This window comes from Bemisia tabaci, chromosome 1 (genome assembly GCF_918797505.1).
Source record: "Bemisia tabaci chromosome 1, PGI_BMITA_v3".
Taxonomy (NCBI): Eukaryota; Metazoa; Arthropoda; class Insecta; order Hemiptera; family Aleyrodidae; genus Bemisia; species Bemisia tabaci.
The window spans coordinates 52,084,358-52,100,178 of record NC_092793.1 but is presented as its reverse complement, the minus strand read 5'-3'; the positions used below and the strand labels follow the sequence as shown (position 1 = coordinate 52,100,178).

At 37.3% G+C, this 15,821-nt stretch overlaps 2 protein-coding genes across 2 annotated transcripts; one reads left to right on the top strand and one right to left on the bottom strand.

Annotated features, from left to right (window-relative positions):
* Positions 1–62: 62 nt before the first annotated feature.
* Bet1 (blocked early in transport 1) lies at positions 63–4,375 on the top strand. Its single transcript, XM_019049230.2, has 2 exons — positions 63–291; positions 1,249–4,375. The coding sequence occupies exons 1-2, from the start codon at positions 276–278 to the stop codon at positions 1,602–1,604; spliced, it is 372 nt and encodes a 123-aa protein (XP_018904775.2). The 5' UTR covers positions 63–275; the 3' UTR covers positions 1,605–4,375.
* Positions 4,376–4,664: 289 nt separating this feature from the next.
* On the bottom strand, positions 4,665–15,680 carry Hinfp (Histone H4 transcription factor). Its single transcript, XM_019049231.2, has 8 exons — positions 15,443–15,680; positions 13,572–13,715; positions 12,951–13,163; positions 10,398–10,537; positions 9,428–9,766; positions 8,414–8,676; positions 7,448–7,648; positions 4,665–5,867 (listed from the first exon to the last, which is right to left on the bottom strand). Exons 1-8 carry the CDS (start codon positions 15,492–15,494, stop codon positions 5,498–5,500), a joined length of 1,722 nt encoding a protein of 573 aa, XP_018904776.1. The 5' UTR covers positions 15,495–15,680; the 3' UTR covers positions 4,665–5,497.
* Between the last annotated feature and the right edge of the window lie 141 nt (positions 15,681–15,821).

The following is a 15,821-nucleotide window of genomic DNA, read 5'->3' as shown; positions in this document are numbered from 1 at the left end:
TTCCCGTTGAATGGTGAGTCACCGATGGCAGAAAATTAGTAAACAAACGTCAGACAACACGTCAGACCACGTCAAATTTTAGACGTCACGTCATTTCAATTTCCTCGTCTGTTCGTCAGTTTTTAGATTTTATTTGTTGTGAAATTGTAAGTGGATTATCTATTTAATCGTTTTTCGAACAAAATGAACACCTCTCTACAAGACTTTTGCCAATTCAAGTAGAGCAATAGTCAAAATTGACATGGCATCCTGAACTTTCATCGTGGAATTTGTGGATGGATTTATATAAAGGTATACTTATTCCCCCTGTAACAATTTCTCACTCCTCACCTCCTTGTTGCTGTAATTATTTGTCACATTTCTATAGAATTATTTGCATTCAATTTAATTTTGTGGTATAAGGTGTCATGTGTAAGAAGCGCAGAGAGTGGATGATTTTATTACATACACTTCAATTTTGCTCAATGCTACGCAATTTGTTGTCAATGACCCCATTGATGTGCACATATATCAATTTTTACACTTTCAAATCATCAATCATCATCATCAATCCACGGCTGTACGTACTTCCAACCTTCCGACCTTTCCAGTTCTGACGTTCAGTCACAACCAGCCTTCAATCATCTACTCCTAAACATAAATTGGCTCTAGGTCTCAGCATGGTCAAACCGGTGTATAATTTATCGCATTAATTCAGTTAAAAGTCCAGGCAGATTCTAGCTTCTTAACTGAAAGAGAACGCAGCCTTTAGAGAAAGAGTCTTTAGATTTATCATCGACATAAAAAATATCAAATTTTGCAGAAATGAATACAGGTTTTTAACCACATAAAATTGTTGCCTTATCATGCACTAATTGGTATGAATCACCTCAACAATCTGTTGTTGAATCAAATTTGTCAAAACGAACTTCCGAACCTAGACTCAGAAACAGTGCAAACAATCTAACTTGTGCATTAAAATGAAGCTTTTTGTGTTGCTGCGTTTTCTCGGAATATGATAGTGATTTTCTTCCTTTGTAATTGCAGTCTGAAATCTGTATGTCTCATTTAGTGAAAAAGTGTCACTTATACTTACTGGCTGATGGCCCCAAAATCGGAATTTTGTGCCTGTAGGTTAGAACCTTGACTACCTCATAGAACATCTCCTTTACGACTTGCTTATACAAATATGACTAACCCCTAGAGATTGAGTAGATAAATATGCTGATTTATTGGTCCTTGCAGTAACTTTTGATTTGTATTTTACAGAAAGAAAAATGAGGCGAGCACACGCAGGAAACTACTATGAACCTCTCCCAACTCACAGCCAGTATGATACGGGTGATAATCTGGAAGAAACCAATGAACAGATGACATCAGACCTTCGCAATAAAATTTCTGCGTTGAAATCACTGACAATTGATATTGGAGCAGAGGTCAGGGATCAAAACAAACACTTGAGAGATCTGGACAACGAATTCGACCGAACTGGTGGCTTCCTGGGTAACACAATGAACCGCGTGAAAAGACTTGCTAAGAGTGGGAAAAACTACCCTATATGCTACTTGCTTCTCTTCTCAATGCTAGTTTTTTTCATTTTATATTTCTATCTTAAGTTCAGGTGAGAGCGACCTCTCTCATCACACTATGTTGTTCGTGAAATTCTAAGGCTGTGTTAATTTTGTCATTGTACATGGAAATGGCTAACATTCATCAACAGCTTTGTGATTTAAGTTCTAAGCCAATCGTCGTGTCCCATACGTGTTGATGATTGATATCCACTTCTCTTCCAATTATACCTAATTTGAAAGTTTAAGCATGATTGAGTCCAATTGAAGGAGTAATTTGTGTGTCGTCTTTGAGAATGATACATACTGACACCGAGCACACTTAAGCGTGAGTCTCTAAATTTTTGCGCTTAATGAACTGAGGATTATTGATGCTAAAAAATCCTACACCAAGTTACAGCTTCAGATACCACTCTTATCTTCCTTTTTCTCTGTTTGAGTAGCACAGAGGAGAGATAGAAAAAAAAACACTAAGAAGTGGCCCAAACTGTATTCAACAGGGTGGAGAACTCTCTTGGCTTTGTTTTCCCCATGAAATGGTGTGGACCCACCACCTTGGCAGTGCAGAAGTTAATGGTCGTATAGCACAAGAGTTGGGCTCACAGTCCAAACTTCTGGAAGTATTGGCAAACAATTTTAAAATCATACTTTTGACCCAGACTTGCAGTGTATGAAAAAATGGGAGAAAGGACTGTGTAGGTACGGAGTACCAAGAAATTCAGCACCGGCTTAATTTTACTATTATTTGATATGATGTGCCTCACGGCCTCCTGAGCAGAATGAGCTTTCATAATTACACTTTCTATGTGCCAATCTAGAGGAAGGCAGGGCTGAATAGTGAATTTTTTATTATTTCTACTTGCCCTATTTAGCAGAAAGGTTGCAACACTATATTGGTGATTGAGAAGAGCTTTTGTGGAAGGCTAAAAAGAAGACGGATGAAAAAAATCCAATTCCTCTAAATGGTAACAGTGTGCAGCGCAGCGTCTAAATTAACTTTTGAGCCATACTTTTCTGGACATTGGCACACAAAGTTTGATTTGAAGAGATCATTAGGCTAAGAAGGTCGTAGGTAAAATAAAGTACATAATATTAAAATTTAGTTGGTGCCAAATTACTTGGTATTCCATGTGTAGTCCTTTAGTCTAATTTACTTTCTGAGTATTTGTTTATTTTTTGTATCTCTATTGGACCCTATTTTTTTTTTTTTGCAAATTGTCAATGGGTGTTAATTTTTTTAATTCTGTGTATTTCATTTATGTCTCGGATTAGACACGCTCCTTTTTTCATCCAGATCTTAGGCGAGGGGTTACTGTCCATTCACATTGTTGTCGCCTGTAACTCAGTTGTGTCAAGTTGACTTTTTAGAAAATACACACCACTATAATCATAAAGTCTGCTACCTTTTATATTTGATCATCTTAAAATCGAATAAACTGCATTTTGCTATTAGGAACTACAATTTCTGGCACTTGTTAGAAGCAGCATATGTACCCTAAGTCTCCTTATGCAGGTAGGTACTTCTAAGGGTAAGTCTGGAATTTTAGTTCCTGGTTGCAAAATGTGGTCCAAATAACGGTTTGCTAATATTTCTTAGAGTGATTCTGGATAATCTATGTGTAAAAATATGTTAAAAAAAGTTGGTGAATAGAAAAACAATGAAAAGTTCCTTGGAAAAGTTCCTCCTAAAAAACTTCATTGCCTTGGCAACATTTTACAATAAAAAAAATGAAACAAAAAATGTGGCCCAAATAGTGTAAATAAAAGGAAGATAGAATAGTGCTGGGTTCATAGTTTTTTGTCTGAAATCAAAGCCAAAAGATCCAAAAATTATAATTCCCAAAATGAAAGCCAATGAGTGTCGGTGCAAAATTGAGGGGGGGGGGGGGGGGGAGAGGAGTGTTCAGCCCAAGCAGATGCTTTGGAACACTACAAGGGGTCATAGTAAGAGATCCATGCCGGTTTGAGTCTTCTTAGGCCTCATCAACAGATTACACTTAGCCAGTGAGCCCTGCATAGGATCCTGCAAAATCCTAGGCAACCTAGGCTGGATCACCCTAAGTGTGGTCTGCTGATGAGGTCATAGAAGACCCAAATCGATATAGATCTTTCAGCCCCCAGTTTAGTATTCCAATGCATATGCCTGAGCCAAACACTTTCCCCCTCTTGTCGCCTCTCTAGTCTTGCACTGAAACTCCTCAGAGCTCATTTTGTGACCCTTATTTATAATTTTTGAATTTTTTGGCTTTGATTTTCCCGCATAATTGTGTGGATTCAGCACTGCTCTACATCTTGTTATATATTTCGACATTTAGTACAACATGGGAGACGCCCAGTGAAAGGGCGGCGACAGGGGGTTTTAAATGAAATGAGGGAATGCCAACTCCCTGACTAGTTATGGGAGGACCAAGCTTTGTGGCGGTTCGGCGTCACAAAGCGCCTGATAGCGCCATGGAAACGACTCTTATGTATGTAATACAACGTCTGTCAAAGCTGGTCCGCGGCGTAAACGAAGCTGGATTTTTTGTGGGAGGTCCAAGAGTTCATTTTACTCTTCCTGGGAATAGAACTGAACAGCCATGCATAGTCATAAATTTACAGGTTGGGGAGGTTGCTTCCCCCAAACTTCCCCTTGTTATGCCTATGGCTGAAGGATCAAAGCAAAGCTGTTAAAGAATTGTTCAATCTTATTAAAAGTCTTACTGTGAGATAGATCATCTTTTTTATGTATTATCGTTTTTATGTTTACTCTTTATCGTTTTCAAATCTTAAATTATTCTTGCAAGGTTCAATTGTTCTATGTAAATAAAAAAAATTTATAATGGGTAGCTTATTGTGTATTCTTGATAGAGAACATTGTCGTTAAAATTATGTAATGAAATATTGCAGCAGTCCAATTGGCCTCCTTAATATGTCTGTTTGGATAACCTTGCCAATGACACTCCTGTAATCACATTTCTGCAATATTGTCATAACACACTGTAGGTGTGTTACTTTGAAACATCTGATGTTGTTTAATTTCAAAAGTTTCTTACAACCTCACAAAGCCACCTACAGTGTCTTCGAGCTCAGCTCTATTTGTGTTGAGAAAAAGTTAATAAAATCAAACGACAGAGGTTATATATCATCAAATCATAAAAGCTTTATTGTCTGAAAGATTATTCATTCTAAGAATATTTATCTCTCAAAAGTAGAAAAAATAACTAGGATATCACAGAAAATGTTGACTTAAAATTAGCCACATTTGAAATTAGACAGCTTTTCAAGTGCATTTTGGGATTTTCGATAGCTTGAGCTCTTTAAAATTATTGATTTTGCCTTATTCGCAAAAATTCCTTTTGCTATTTTTCCACTTCTGTAGTGAGTTCCATTTTTAGCAAAACGCAATTCTTACTTTACTCACACTAGTGGTTATCCCAGCAATGCTTTTTTTGGTGTAGTCTAAAGAACAAGGCACTCTCTCTTAGTTCAGGTCCAGGGCATGAACCAATTAAAAAAAAAAAAAAAAAAAAAACAGGCAAGATTCCATTTTATAAGTACATCAAAAGCTTTTCCCCCTGTATTGAATGTTACGACATCCGAAATTCCAATCAAGTATAATCCATATTTCTAGAACTTAAATCCGGAAAAGATCTAATGACTAGAATTGTGCATAAGCAATCCTCCTTTTTTGCGAACTTCATTTGTAATGGAAGGTGGAACCAGTTCCAAATACTTGACCAATTCCAAGTATACTTTATAAGTTAGAGGTAGAACCGTTTCCCAAAATCAGCATAGATCCTCACTCCTGCAATGGATACAGAGGCGTGCCCTTAAAGCTGCATATAAACTTCAATCGTTAAATATAAAATCAAGAGGGCGTGACAAGATAATGGTGCAGATTTTTTCTTTTGGTTGCTCTTCATGAACTCTTAAGCTGAAAGTACTTAGGTAATGAAAAAGACTTATCATCAGCTATCATGCGTTGCGGCATCAATCAGTATTCCTTCTAATGGCAATGAGGAGATTTCTTCTATAACAGTGCTTGTGTTTACAACATTGCCTTCAGAATCTAGTTCCTCAATTGCAATCACCCTTTCATTGGGAGCATTAGCAGTCTCTTGTTCTGATTGCGGGACCGACTCTCCTTCTTCAGAATCCAGCTCTATTCGAAGCTTGGCACCAGTGCTTGTGTGCTCGATTTTCCCTAGTCGCAAACATTTATTTTCATCAATGCTCGACACTAAATTTGACTCCGTCTCCAGCATGGCTTGCGTGACTTCTATACTTTCGTAACGCACTGTTTGTAGCCTGTAGAATCCATCTTCATCTTGCTTATACCTGTTGAACAAATTTAACGGCATTTAAAGACTTCGATAGGATCTGCAGATGATGCTCCCTTTATTATTCTGTACATTTCCAAGAAAAAACGGTCTGCCGAGTGGGGTTATGGTAAGAGAGAGGAACAAAAACTAGCTCAGACTAAGCGCTGGCATGACAGACAACCAACTGCTTGAGACTAAAAGAGAAGTGATATAATTTAGGTTGAATTAAACTCAAGGAAAAGGGAAACAAGGTGAAGAAAAATCAAATATTCTACAAAGGGACTGTCCCATGAAGCTAGAAAATTTCACATCTTTCTCACTTATGTGGATTATTTATGTGGGTAGGATTACTGTACGGCTCTGACTGCTCAGAAGGATGAACGGACCCATTTCTGTAAGGGGGATAAGTCCAAGATTGTTAAAATCGATTCTAATACAAAGTACATATCTAAATGGTTGAACAAACCTTCCACCAAGATATCAAATTTAGAAATTGAAAAAAGTGCTAGGCAAAGCCCTATGGCTTTGGCTTTTGGTTTGGCTATGGTTTTCTATAAAACCTTGTTGAAGAACGTAAAAAAGACATTTTGGACATAGTCATCACTATCTTTTCCAGTCCAATGTTAATCTTTTTAGTTTGAAAGCAGAATTGAAATCTTGGTTGTTTTACCTCTCTGAGAAATCTGCATTTGGTTTGTTTTGGTATAAAAAATAATATACCAAAAGCTATAATATTGCCTATTGTTCAACACGATCCTTCATAATGGTGGAAAGCACTGCTCACTTAGATAACATAGATATATGTAATGTTCTGAGGAGATTTCGTCCGTTTTTTCCTAAATACACCTGAAAACCATTGCCGTAAACAACCAAGAAATCAAGTTTTTTGCAAATTTAAACGGAGAGATACATCCTGCACTTTCTCCAAAAATTGTCTCTGTTTTGTCCTCTTTCGACAAAGAATCAGACTAAGGGTTCAATAGAAACTTGGAAATTGCTCTATGCCTCCACAAAAAATTTACCTCCTTTTGTTTGAGGAAGTTCCGTACAAGTCGCAAGTCAGTATTCTCCACAATTCTCAAGATATTTACAAGTATCCATATTTTTTACACAGATGAAACCCCTGGGAGAAAACCAGGTCGGGTCTGTGAAGGATGGAGAAAAATGCAACAGTAATAGCTGAACAAGTCGCTGCAAATTGCGCCTCAATACCTAATTAAGTGACATGTTACAGTCAGAATTTAACAGTAATGTAGTTACAGAAATGAGTGAAAATTAGAGGAGTTTTCCCCCACCCCCAACTCGAAAACAGTTGATATACACAGTCTAAACTTTTAATAAGAGTATATGAAATTTTATGGTTATGTATTAATGGGGAAAAAACCCTTCCTTTCGCTCAATGTCAAGGGCCCAATCGGGCAATTTTTGCCCTTTTTTGTGCACGGCTCTTTTCTTCTGCATTTAAAAAATATGTCTTCTTAGCTACCTGTAAGGCTGCCAAAAATAGGATATTGTCAATTTTTTGGTTAGGTGACTCCTGGTTAAAAGGATTCATTTTATGTATGAATTTACTGCATCACATGCTCCTTCACATACCTGAAGCGGGAGAAGCCAGGTGGCCAGTGAAAATCATGATTTTGGATCAAATGCTTTGTTAGCCATTCTCCGTGATTATACTTGTGGTGGCAAACATGACAAGCGTATTTTCTGAATGGTTCACCACAATGAATTTTGGCGTAATGACGCTGAAGAGTGATGTTTCTTTTACACTGGAAATCACAGTCGGCCACCAGACACCTGTTAGAAGTAATTAACAAATCGATTATTTTTTTTATCAACACTCGTTCAAAATACAGAAAAGGGTCGGTTTAAAAATTATGTGATAACAGATGTTGTCCTCGGATGCATTAAGGACAGAGTACGACTGAATTCAAAAACCAAAATTCTGTGACCTCTCTCTGACTTCTAAAAAATTCCTGACTAATTTGGGCAAAATTCCCTGGCTTTACTGACAGCTTACGGATAAAGATTCATTTGAACACCCCTTTACATGGACTCATTTAAGAGCGGGATATTTTCATTGGTCTATCAATCTAGTTCTTCCTTACAAAAGTAAAATATTTTGGTTTTTGGATGACAAAAGAATTGACACTGAGGAAGAATTCAAGTGCTGTAGACAGAAAACTTTTATTCTGAGAAAATATGTGAAGACGGTTGGGGAGTGCAAGTGATCACATGTGGAACTATACTTTACAGGAAACACAGTCTTAGTATAGCCTCCACTCTAGAAAAGAAAGTACCTTGCAAAAACACTTCTCACAGAGTTGATGAGAAGTAAGCTGAAGAAGGCACACCCTTCGCATTGACTTTCTTCAAATCCGTCGTTTCTTCCGTGATATATTTGTGGATCATGATACTTGTTTCGTGGTGCTTAAGAAGTATGACAATGTTTTACTTTGAATAAAAAAGGATGTAGTCAATTTTACAAGCTTGGAAACATAAAATCGTACGTTTAGAGAAGAGAGATTAAACATCAGATTAGAAAAATGTAAAAATACCTACCGAAATGGCTCTGTTTCATGGGTGTGGTAGAGGTGTTTCTTGAGATCGGTCTGAGTTTTGCAACTGTAATCACACATCTGACACTTAAATGGCTTATCAGGGATGTGCTTGTTCCGAATGTGTGCTGCTAATGTGTATTCATATGGACAAGTCATGTCACAAAATGGACACTTGTGATGATTGATGTGCGAAATCATATGATCACGTAGTATGCGTTCTGTAGAATAGAATTTACTGCAGTGGGAGCACTGATAATCTTGGACCTGAAAATGAATATGCTCGGTAATTTTATTTCTGAAAATATTCTCAATAATAAAAGGGTAATACACTGACTACTCACTGACTGACTGGGAAAATCGAGCTTCCAATAAGTGAAGACGCTGTGAGGACTAGTAAGTGTGTTCATTTTATGTGAAAAATAAATTGAATGCAAGGAAAGTAGTGTTAGCGACGGATAAGTTGGCATTTGTTAACTTTTCGTTTGCAAGCGACCGTATTGCAATTGTCCAATAGCGATCAAAGATTGAACACAGCACGACAGCGGCAGCGTAGCTTGCGGTCATTTCGCAGTTAATCCTGGATCGCTATTGGACGCCTGAAAGGCAGGCACTTGCAAATGGAAAGCAAACAAATGCTAACTTGGCTGACGACACCTTTACATGCTCTCCAGGGATTACTTAGATCCATGGAATGCATTTACCGCCATTGGTCTTGCCCAAGGTGCGGACCGTAGAACGGCTGCTAGTACTGAGTAAACTAAACACACCTAGATTACGACAAGGAATAAAGTGATCCAAGCTTAATAGTAGTCAGAGCAATTTCGGTTATTCCTTCAATTGATCGAACGCCTTCAATTACGATAATTTTGTGCAATATTTCCATCAAATGTAATGCAAAAAAAATGTTTATGGGTTTAAATTGTAAAAAATTTCTTCACTGATTCTTTGCACTGTTTAGGATATAAGGAAATCTTTTAAGGAACCCTTCAATTATTACTGCGTATTTATTACTCACCTCGCTCGAAATTCGTCTTTGGCAATGATCTCTGAACTTGGTATTGCTACAAAAGGCACTGCCACAGTCTGGGCATCCTACCACTTTTGCGTGCGTATGCTTCTTCATATGGTTAAGCAAATGATGTCGAGAGAAATATGACTTTGTGCATTGTTCCCAGCGACAATTTTCAGCAACAGGTAGATTGTTGCCTGGAGGAAGGGCGTTGACATGAGCAATGATGTGATAATGAAATGTTTGGATATTGCTGAACTTTCTTGTGCAGTTATCCCACATGCAGTCCATCTGCTCGGTAAAATCTGGAAGGATGTTTGGATTGTCCGAGCTATACTGGCAAGTCTGAAAATAAATTATCAAAGCCTTATCAAGTATAGGTATTCAAGTAAGACTGCATGATGAGCTTCCAGTGATGTACTTACTCTCTATAATGAAGGCTATTTTAATTAAGGCTTCAACTTAAAACACTTGAAAAAAATTGCTTTTAACGGTTCCTTGGCAAATGAAATAGTTTCTCAAACTGAAACTGAAAAATTAAAAGGCTCAGGCAGAAAAGTAACAAATTAGACCTGCTTCAAGAACCTTACCAGTATCTCAAACATGGAATAAGATGTAATGTAACTGGTTGCGTACCTACCCATTAGGACAGGCTAATTTTCCAGCCAATTAAAAACCTATTGACTAATGTACCTAAAAGTTAGCATTAACAGCTGTGTACCAAATTCCCAAGGCAAAGATAGGTTTGAAAATTTAAAACTGATTTGAATTCATTTCTTCAGGATTCTTCCAGGAAACGTTTTCAATTGGGAGAAATTTAAAGTTTCTACAACAACCTATGGTCAGCAATCAACTTCTGAGACAGGTTTTTTTTTTTTTTTTTTTACTTTTTTTTCCCCTGGGCGCAAACAGTTGTTTTTTGTAGTTTCTGGGACTGTTGAAAGGTAGTAAGGGGCATATAAAATTGTTGACTCACAGGTAATTTTTCTCTATTTTTCAAGTTAGATCCAATGCATTTAAGTTTTGTATGGAAGGAATGGAAGTTCACATGTCTGACTACGTCTGAGGGATTACCAGTTTCATAATCACAACCTTTCCAATCACAAACAAAGACCTCTGTAAAATAGAAAAAATTTGTTACTCATGGAAAAAGAAATAGATGTTTCACCACTGAATCACATGTTCTTGCACATCACATTTATATCAAAATGCCTGATTTTCAAGGTCTATATTTGAAGTCATAAAGTAAGTAGATGTCAGTTTGACAAAAATGTAGTTCTAAAGCAAAGGTTAAAATTGGGCAAAGTCTAATTTTTGGCACATGCACAATACACAAGCATTTAGATCAGCAGTTAACTATTTTAATATTGATATGATAGGTGCATATTGCAGTATTGCAATGTTGGTAGATTCTTTGACTAAAATTATCACACCTGCTTGTAGTAAAACAGGTGCGAGATATGAAGGTCTCTGGTTACGAAGCAGAGTTCTAGGAATGTTCAAAGATAAATGCAATGAGTTGATACACTTTCTTATGCATTTACTGTTTCTAGGTGTTGAGTGAACTAATTAAAACATAGTTTCCTATGCTTATATTTTTGTTCGTTTCTTTATTTTTTTTTCCTCCTTAGATCGTGGTTGTTATTTTACCCATGCCTGTCAACCATCACTCACTTCATGTCTGAGACTCTTAGTGCTGGTGTGTTTCTGATTCATTTGATTTTGTTTCGTCTTCATTTATAACCCTATCCATTCTTTGTGATATATTTTAATTATCTTTTTTTTTCATTTATTAGTGTATTTTCCGAAGAAAATACACTATTTTTTTTCTTTTGGTCTACCCAAACATCAAAATAAATATAAGTTCCAAGGTTTTCTACAGCCTCATGCTTTGAGGGAAAAACGGTCCATAAACATTTTTTAGAATTACAACAATTTAATGGCAGAGGCCGAGGGGAAAAAGAAGCCCATGACCCAATCAGCCGATTCCGTCAGTTTCATCTGAGGTCACCTTAATGTGATAACTTATTGAAGTGAAAATTCTAATAATTGATACGTAGAGCGAGAATCCCAACCCGGCGATAGCTAGATTACAGACAAGTTGCGTCTATTTAGCTATTGTCACCTCTTTTGAAGAGAGGCCCGGACCGGACACTGTTGCCTGAGCACGTGCTCCGTGTTTCGTCAGAGTTTTTGTGATCAACCTTGGAGTCCTCAAGCCAAAGCTAAAAAGGCATGTTGAGCCTATGGTTTTGAATCTATGAGCCAACTCCTCGGTGCGATCTTTTGTTGAGTCAATCTTCGAGAGACCCTTAAGACAAGACTAAAAAGGCTTGTTGCGCCTAAGGTCTTGAACCTATAAGGGATCACCTCAAGTGCGACTAAAACCCCCCTTTTTTGAATGCTCGCGAATTCTCGCGAGTGTTAACAGGTGAACCACGTTGCGGTCACCTATAGCCGATTTTTTGTATTGAGCTGCTAAGAAGAGAGCTAAAGTCCAGATAGCCTTGTTGCGGTTTCTGGCACTTATTTTGAGTTCTTATTCGTCTTAGTCTGGGGGAGGAAAATTCGTGTTTTTGAAGTTTAGTCAGACTGCCATGTTGCGGCATCTGACCCCAATGTCTTTAGTTTTTTCGGGTCGAGTGTTGCAACTATGATGATATACAATTTGATTAGTTTCGCTCTTCTATGCTACTGCAGCTAGAAGCAGCTTTTGTTCGTTGTTTTATTCTGAGTTGCAACCTCACCCATCTTATTGATTTTTGATCAATTTTGATTTAGGTTCTTATCGAACATTTTTGGTTAAATATTAATAACTATATTACTTTATGTATATATTATTCTACCTCTCCTTCTCTATTGCTAATGATTAATATATATATTATTCTACCTCTCCTTCTCTATTGCTAATGATTAATATATATATTATTCTACCTCTCCTTCTCTATTGCTAATGATTAATATATATATTATTCTACCTCTCCTTCTCTATTGCTAATAAGATTTTTGATGAATTTACAGTCAACAGTATACTGCTCTTGCACAAACAATTCTCTTCATATTACTCAGAATAAAAAGTGAGCCATCAAAAAAGATAAATCACTAAAGCCTTGTCTCTACAGGACATTTTCATGAGATTTGTCCCGCAGAAAAGTCTCACTTGCAAAATTGGGAAAAATATTGACTAACTCAATATGGATTGCAGTACCAAGTATGGTCCTTGTTTGCCTTGTAGAGATGGTGGAAACAAATTGTGTGGTATTCTCTTACTTACTCGATTGTTCGAGTTTTCTTTGATATAAATGATTCATTTAATTGTTAAGTATGTTCAATTACTATCTTAATGCCGGTCAAACACCCCGTTTTCACTGATCTATATTCCTGCGCAAACTTGTCACAGGAACGTGAGAGCCCCATCCCGTGGAGATGGTCACTGCAAAAAATTCCCAAGATTCGACCCTCGTACAAATCCCATGAAAATGTCCTGAGGAGACAAGGCCTAAAAAGTATTTTACAGCCCTGATGATACCTTCATTTTCCTCATTAAAGCGCAGTCTGAGGTGCGGAATATGGTGACTGACATGCAGAACAAAATTATCTAAGTTTTCACTTTCATAATCACACTGTCTCCATTCACACTTCAGATGCAGATGCTCTTTTGATGATTTGATGGCTTTCCTTCGACACTTTCTAACTTTGGTCTCTGCTACAGTTTCGTTGTCATAATCTGATCCAGGTTCATCTGAGGCAAAGACATGATAAAAAAACATTAGACTTTGGTGGCGAAGAAGATAAGTTAGAATAAAGTAAGAAAGCAAATTGTGGAAATAGCCTAAAACAAGAATTTATTCCAAGATTAAGAGAGAACTTTATAGAACGCATTTTGAAACAACAGAAACGTGAGACAAGTTTGTCACACTTCTTCCTCGATACCAGGCAAAGGTTTCTGAGATAGGGTGCATTGAAGAGCTTGTTTCCTACCATCAAGCATGGTCAGGTCTGGAGGGAACTTGTGTGGAATAGTAAAAGAAGTACTTGCTCAGTCGCTCATACAATGTTTAGAGCATTATTTTCAGCTAATTTTTTATCCAAAATTTTCCAAGTAACCAAGATAGAGGAAATTTTCCATTAAAGGAGGTTATTACTTTACCTGGATCATGTATTTCTTGAGGGATGAGAGTTTTCTTCAGTCTTTTTCTTTGATGTAAGGTGTTATGGTCAGCATTCATATCATCCTTCAAAGTTGAATTCCTGTTCACATTTTCCGCATTCAAACTATTTTCAAGATGAGAGTCTGAAATGAATTCAAAATCATGATTTGTAGTAAGAAAGTACCGGACTTTAACTACTCAAAATCCAGTGTTGAAAAGGGAGAATACAGAGTTTAGGGATGATCGATCCATTCTTCAACACAATGTAGAGAAAAACAAGGAAACAAAAAAGAACAAAAAAAATCTGATAGCTCTGAAAAGATGCTTCAACGTAAAACCGCATTCAAGTCTATTTTCCGGATAGTGCTGAGTTAAAGCATTTCTATGTTTGATGAAACAAGTACGTTCGTTTAATCCACACTTCTAGACTATGTATAAAGAGAGGAAAATGAGGCAAGCCTTCATTTTTCTGAAGTAAAACCACTTTGCAGTGTAGCTATCCGTAAAATGTTAGTGCGTTTCATGAAAATTACAAGAGAGATACGTTTCCTCTTTCTTTTTACAGAGATGCATTCTCCCATCCCATTCCTCTTTTAAGGTGCACGGAACTAACATTTTAGAGACGCAAACTCTTAAACTACTTCTGCACCGTCCCTATACCAGGAACATCCCACTAAAGGGTAGCACAAAATTGTCCATTTATGAATGATGGGCGCTAAAAATAACGCTAAGAGTCAGTGACTCACATATCGATGGCTATACCCAGAAACTACAAACTTCATTACGATAAATTACAAAAATCCAACACACATTGACGCAGAGCCTTCATTTTTTAGGCGCCATGACCGATTTCTTAGGTGCATTGGTGCCTGTGAGTTTCCAACACTGGCTCTGTAGGTCTTATTAGAGGTTCTATCTGGAGTACCTGTACAGCAAGAGTATTGACAGATTGTTTTAAGCAGCTCTTACACGTTCAGTCCTAATTGTGCAATTGACAGTTTGAGCATGTGCAGAGACTGTACATTTTTTGTTTTCGCTGCTTTATGGAGGGTTCAGGGCCCAAAAGGGCAGCCAATCTTCTGACACACAAAATATTACTGCCAATCTTCTGATTCTGACATCAAACCAAGATGGCCAAGAATGTTCATAGATGAGAGTACTTAGCTGACACATAATTCTTGGGTTATTTACATGAAATATTATTTTCTACGTACTTATTTAAATTTCATACATGGACGTATTTATGCCAAACGGTGACAGAGACAGGTGGAAAAGAAGGGGTGTGCTTGTTAGTTGAGGGCCATAAGAGTGAATGGGAATTATAAAGCACCAGTGACATCAGCGGCAGCAAGGCTGACATCACAGTCATCAGGTGAATCATAAACTCATGAGCCCTGTCCACAACGCTCTTGTCACATGCCCATGGCTTATGAGTGCGCCATTCAGTAGGTACATAGTTGCGTTTGACAGAGTGTAAAACCCCGCTTCTCCATTTCTCCAAAGGGAACCAAGCCCACTTTTACATTGTTTCTTGGGCAGCTTTCAAGAGCACACCCTATCTTTCCCACTCATCTATAGTTCCATTGGGCAGAAATACGTTCATGTTGAATTCAGTATGTCCAAAGTGTAAGAAAAGGAAGCATTGGCTTTGGTCAATGAGACAAACAGCTATCACAGTAGGTACAGGAGAAATAATTAAATTTTAATTGAATGAGCCATGAAGACTTCATGCATCACTTGCTACGATGTCACAAAATTAGTAACTGTAATACACCATACATTCAGTAAATTACCTATCTGCTTAGAATATAACTATGAAACATGAGGAAAAGTTTAAGGAGTGAAAAGAATGATTCATCTGAATACTTACCATCACTGGTTACTTCATGAAATTGTGGTAGGACAAATATATCATCCTCCATGCTGTGATATACCACAATGATGTGTGTCTTAAAGTTGGTGATACATCGAGAGATTGAATATTGAATGGATCACACAAGATGAAACAATTAAACACAAAATTGAGGGAATATTGAGACAATAAGTCAGATGGAAACAGGTCAGGAGTTCAGGACGTAGCTAGAAAAGCGAGGCAATGATGAGAACATTTGTTTATTTTGATTGCTCCTTATCAGTAAAATATTGACCAATCAGAGCTCAAGACTTTCGTGACGTCATTACGAATGGCAGCCTCCTCAGTGATAAAAACCCCGCCAAATCGGTACTTAAAACGTTGTTGCCAAACATTT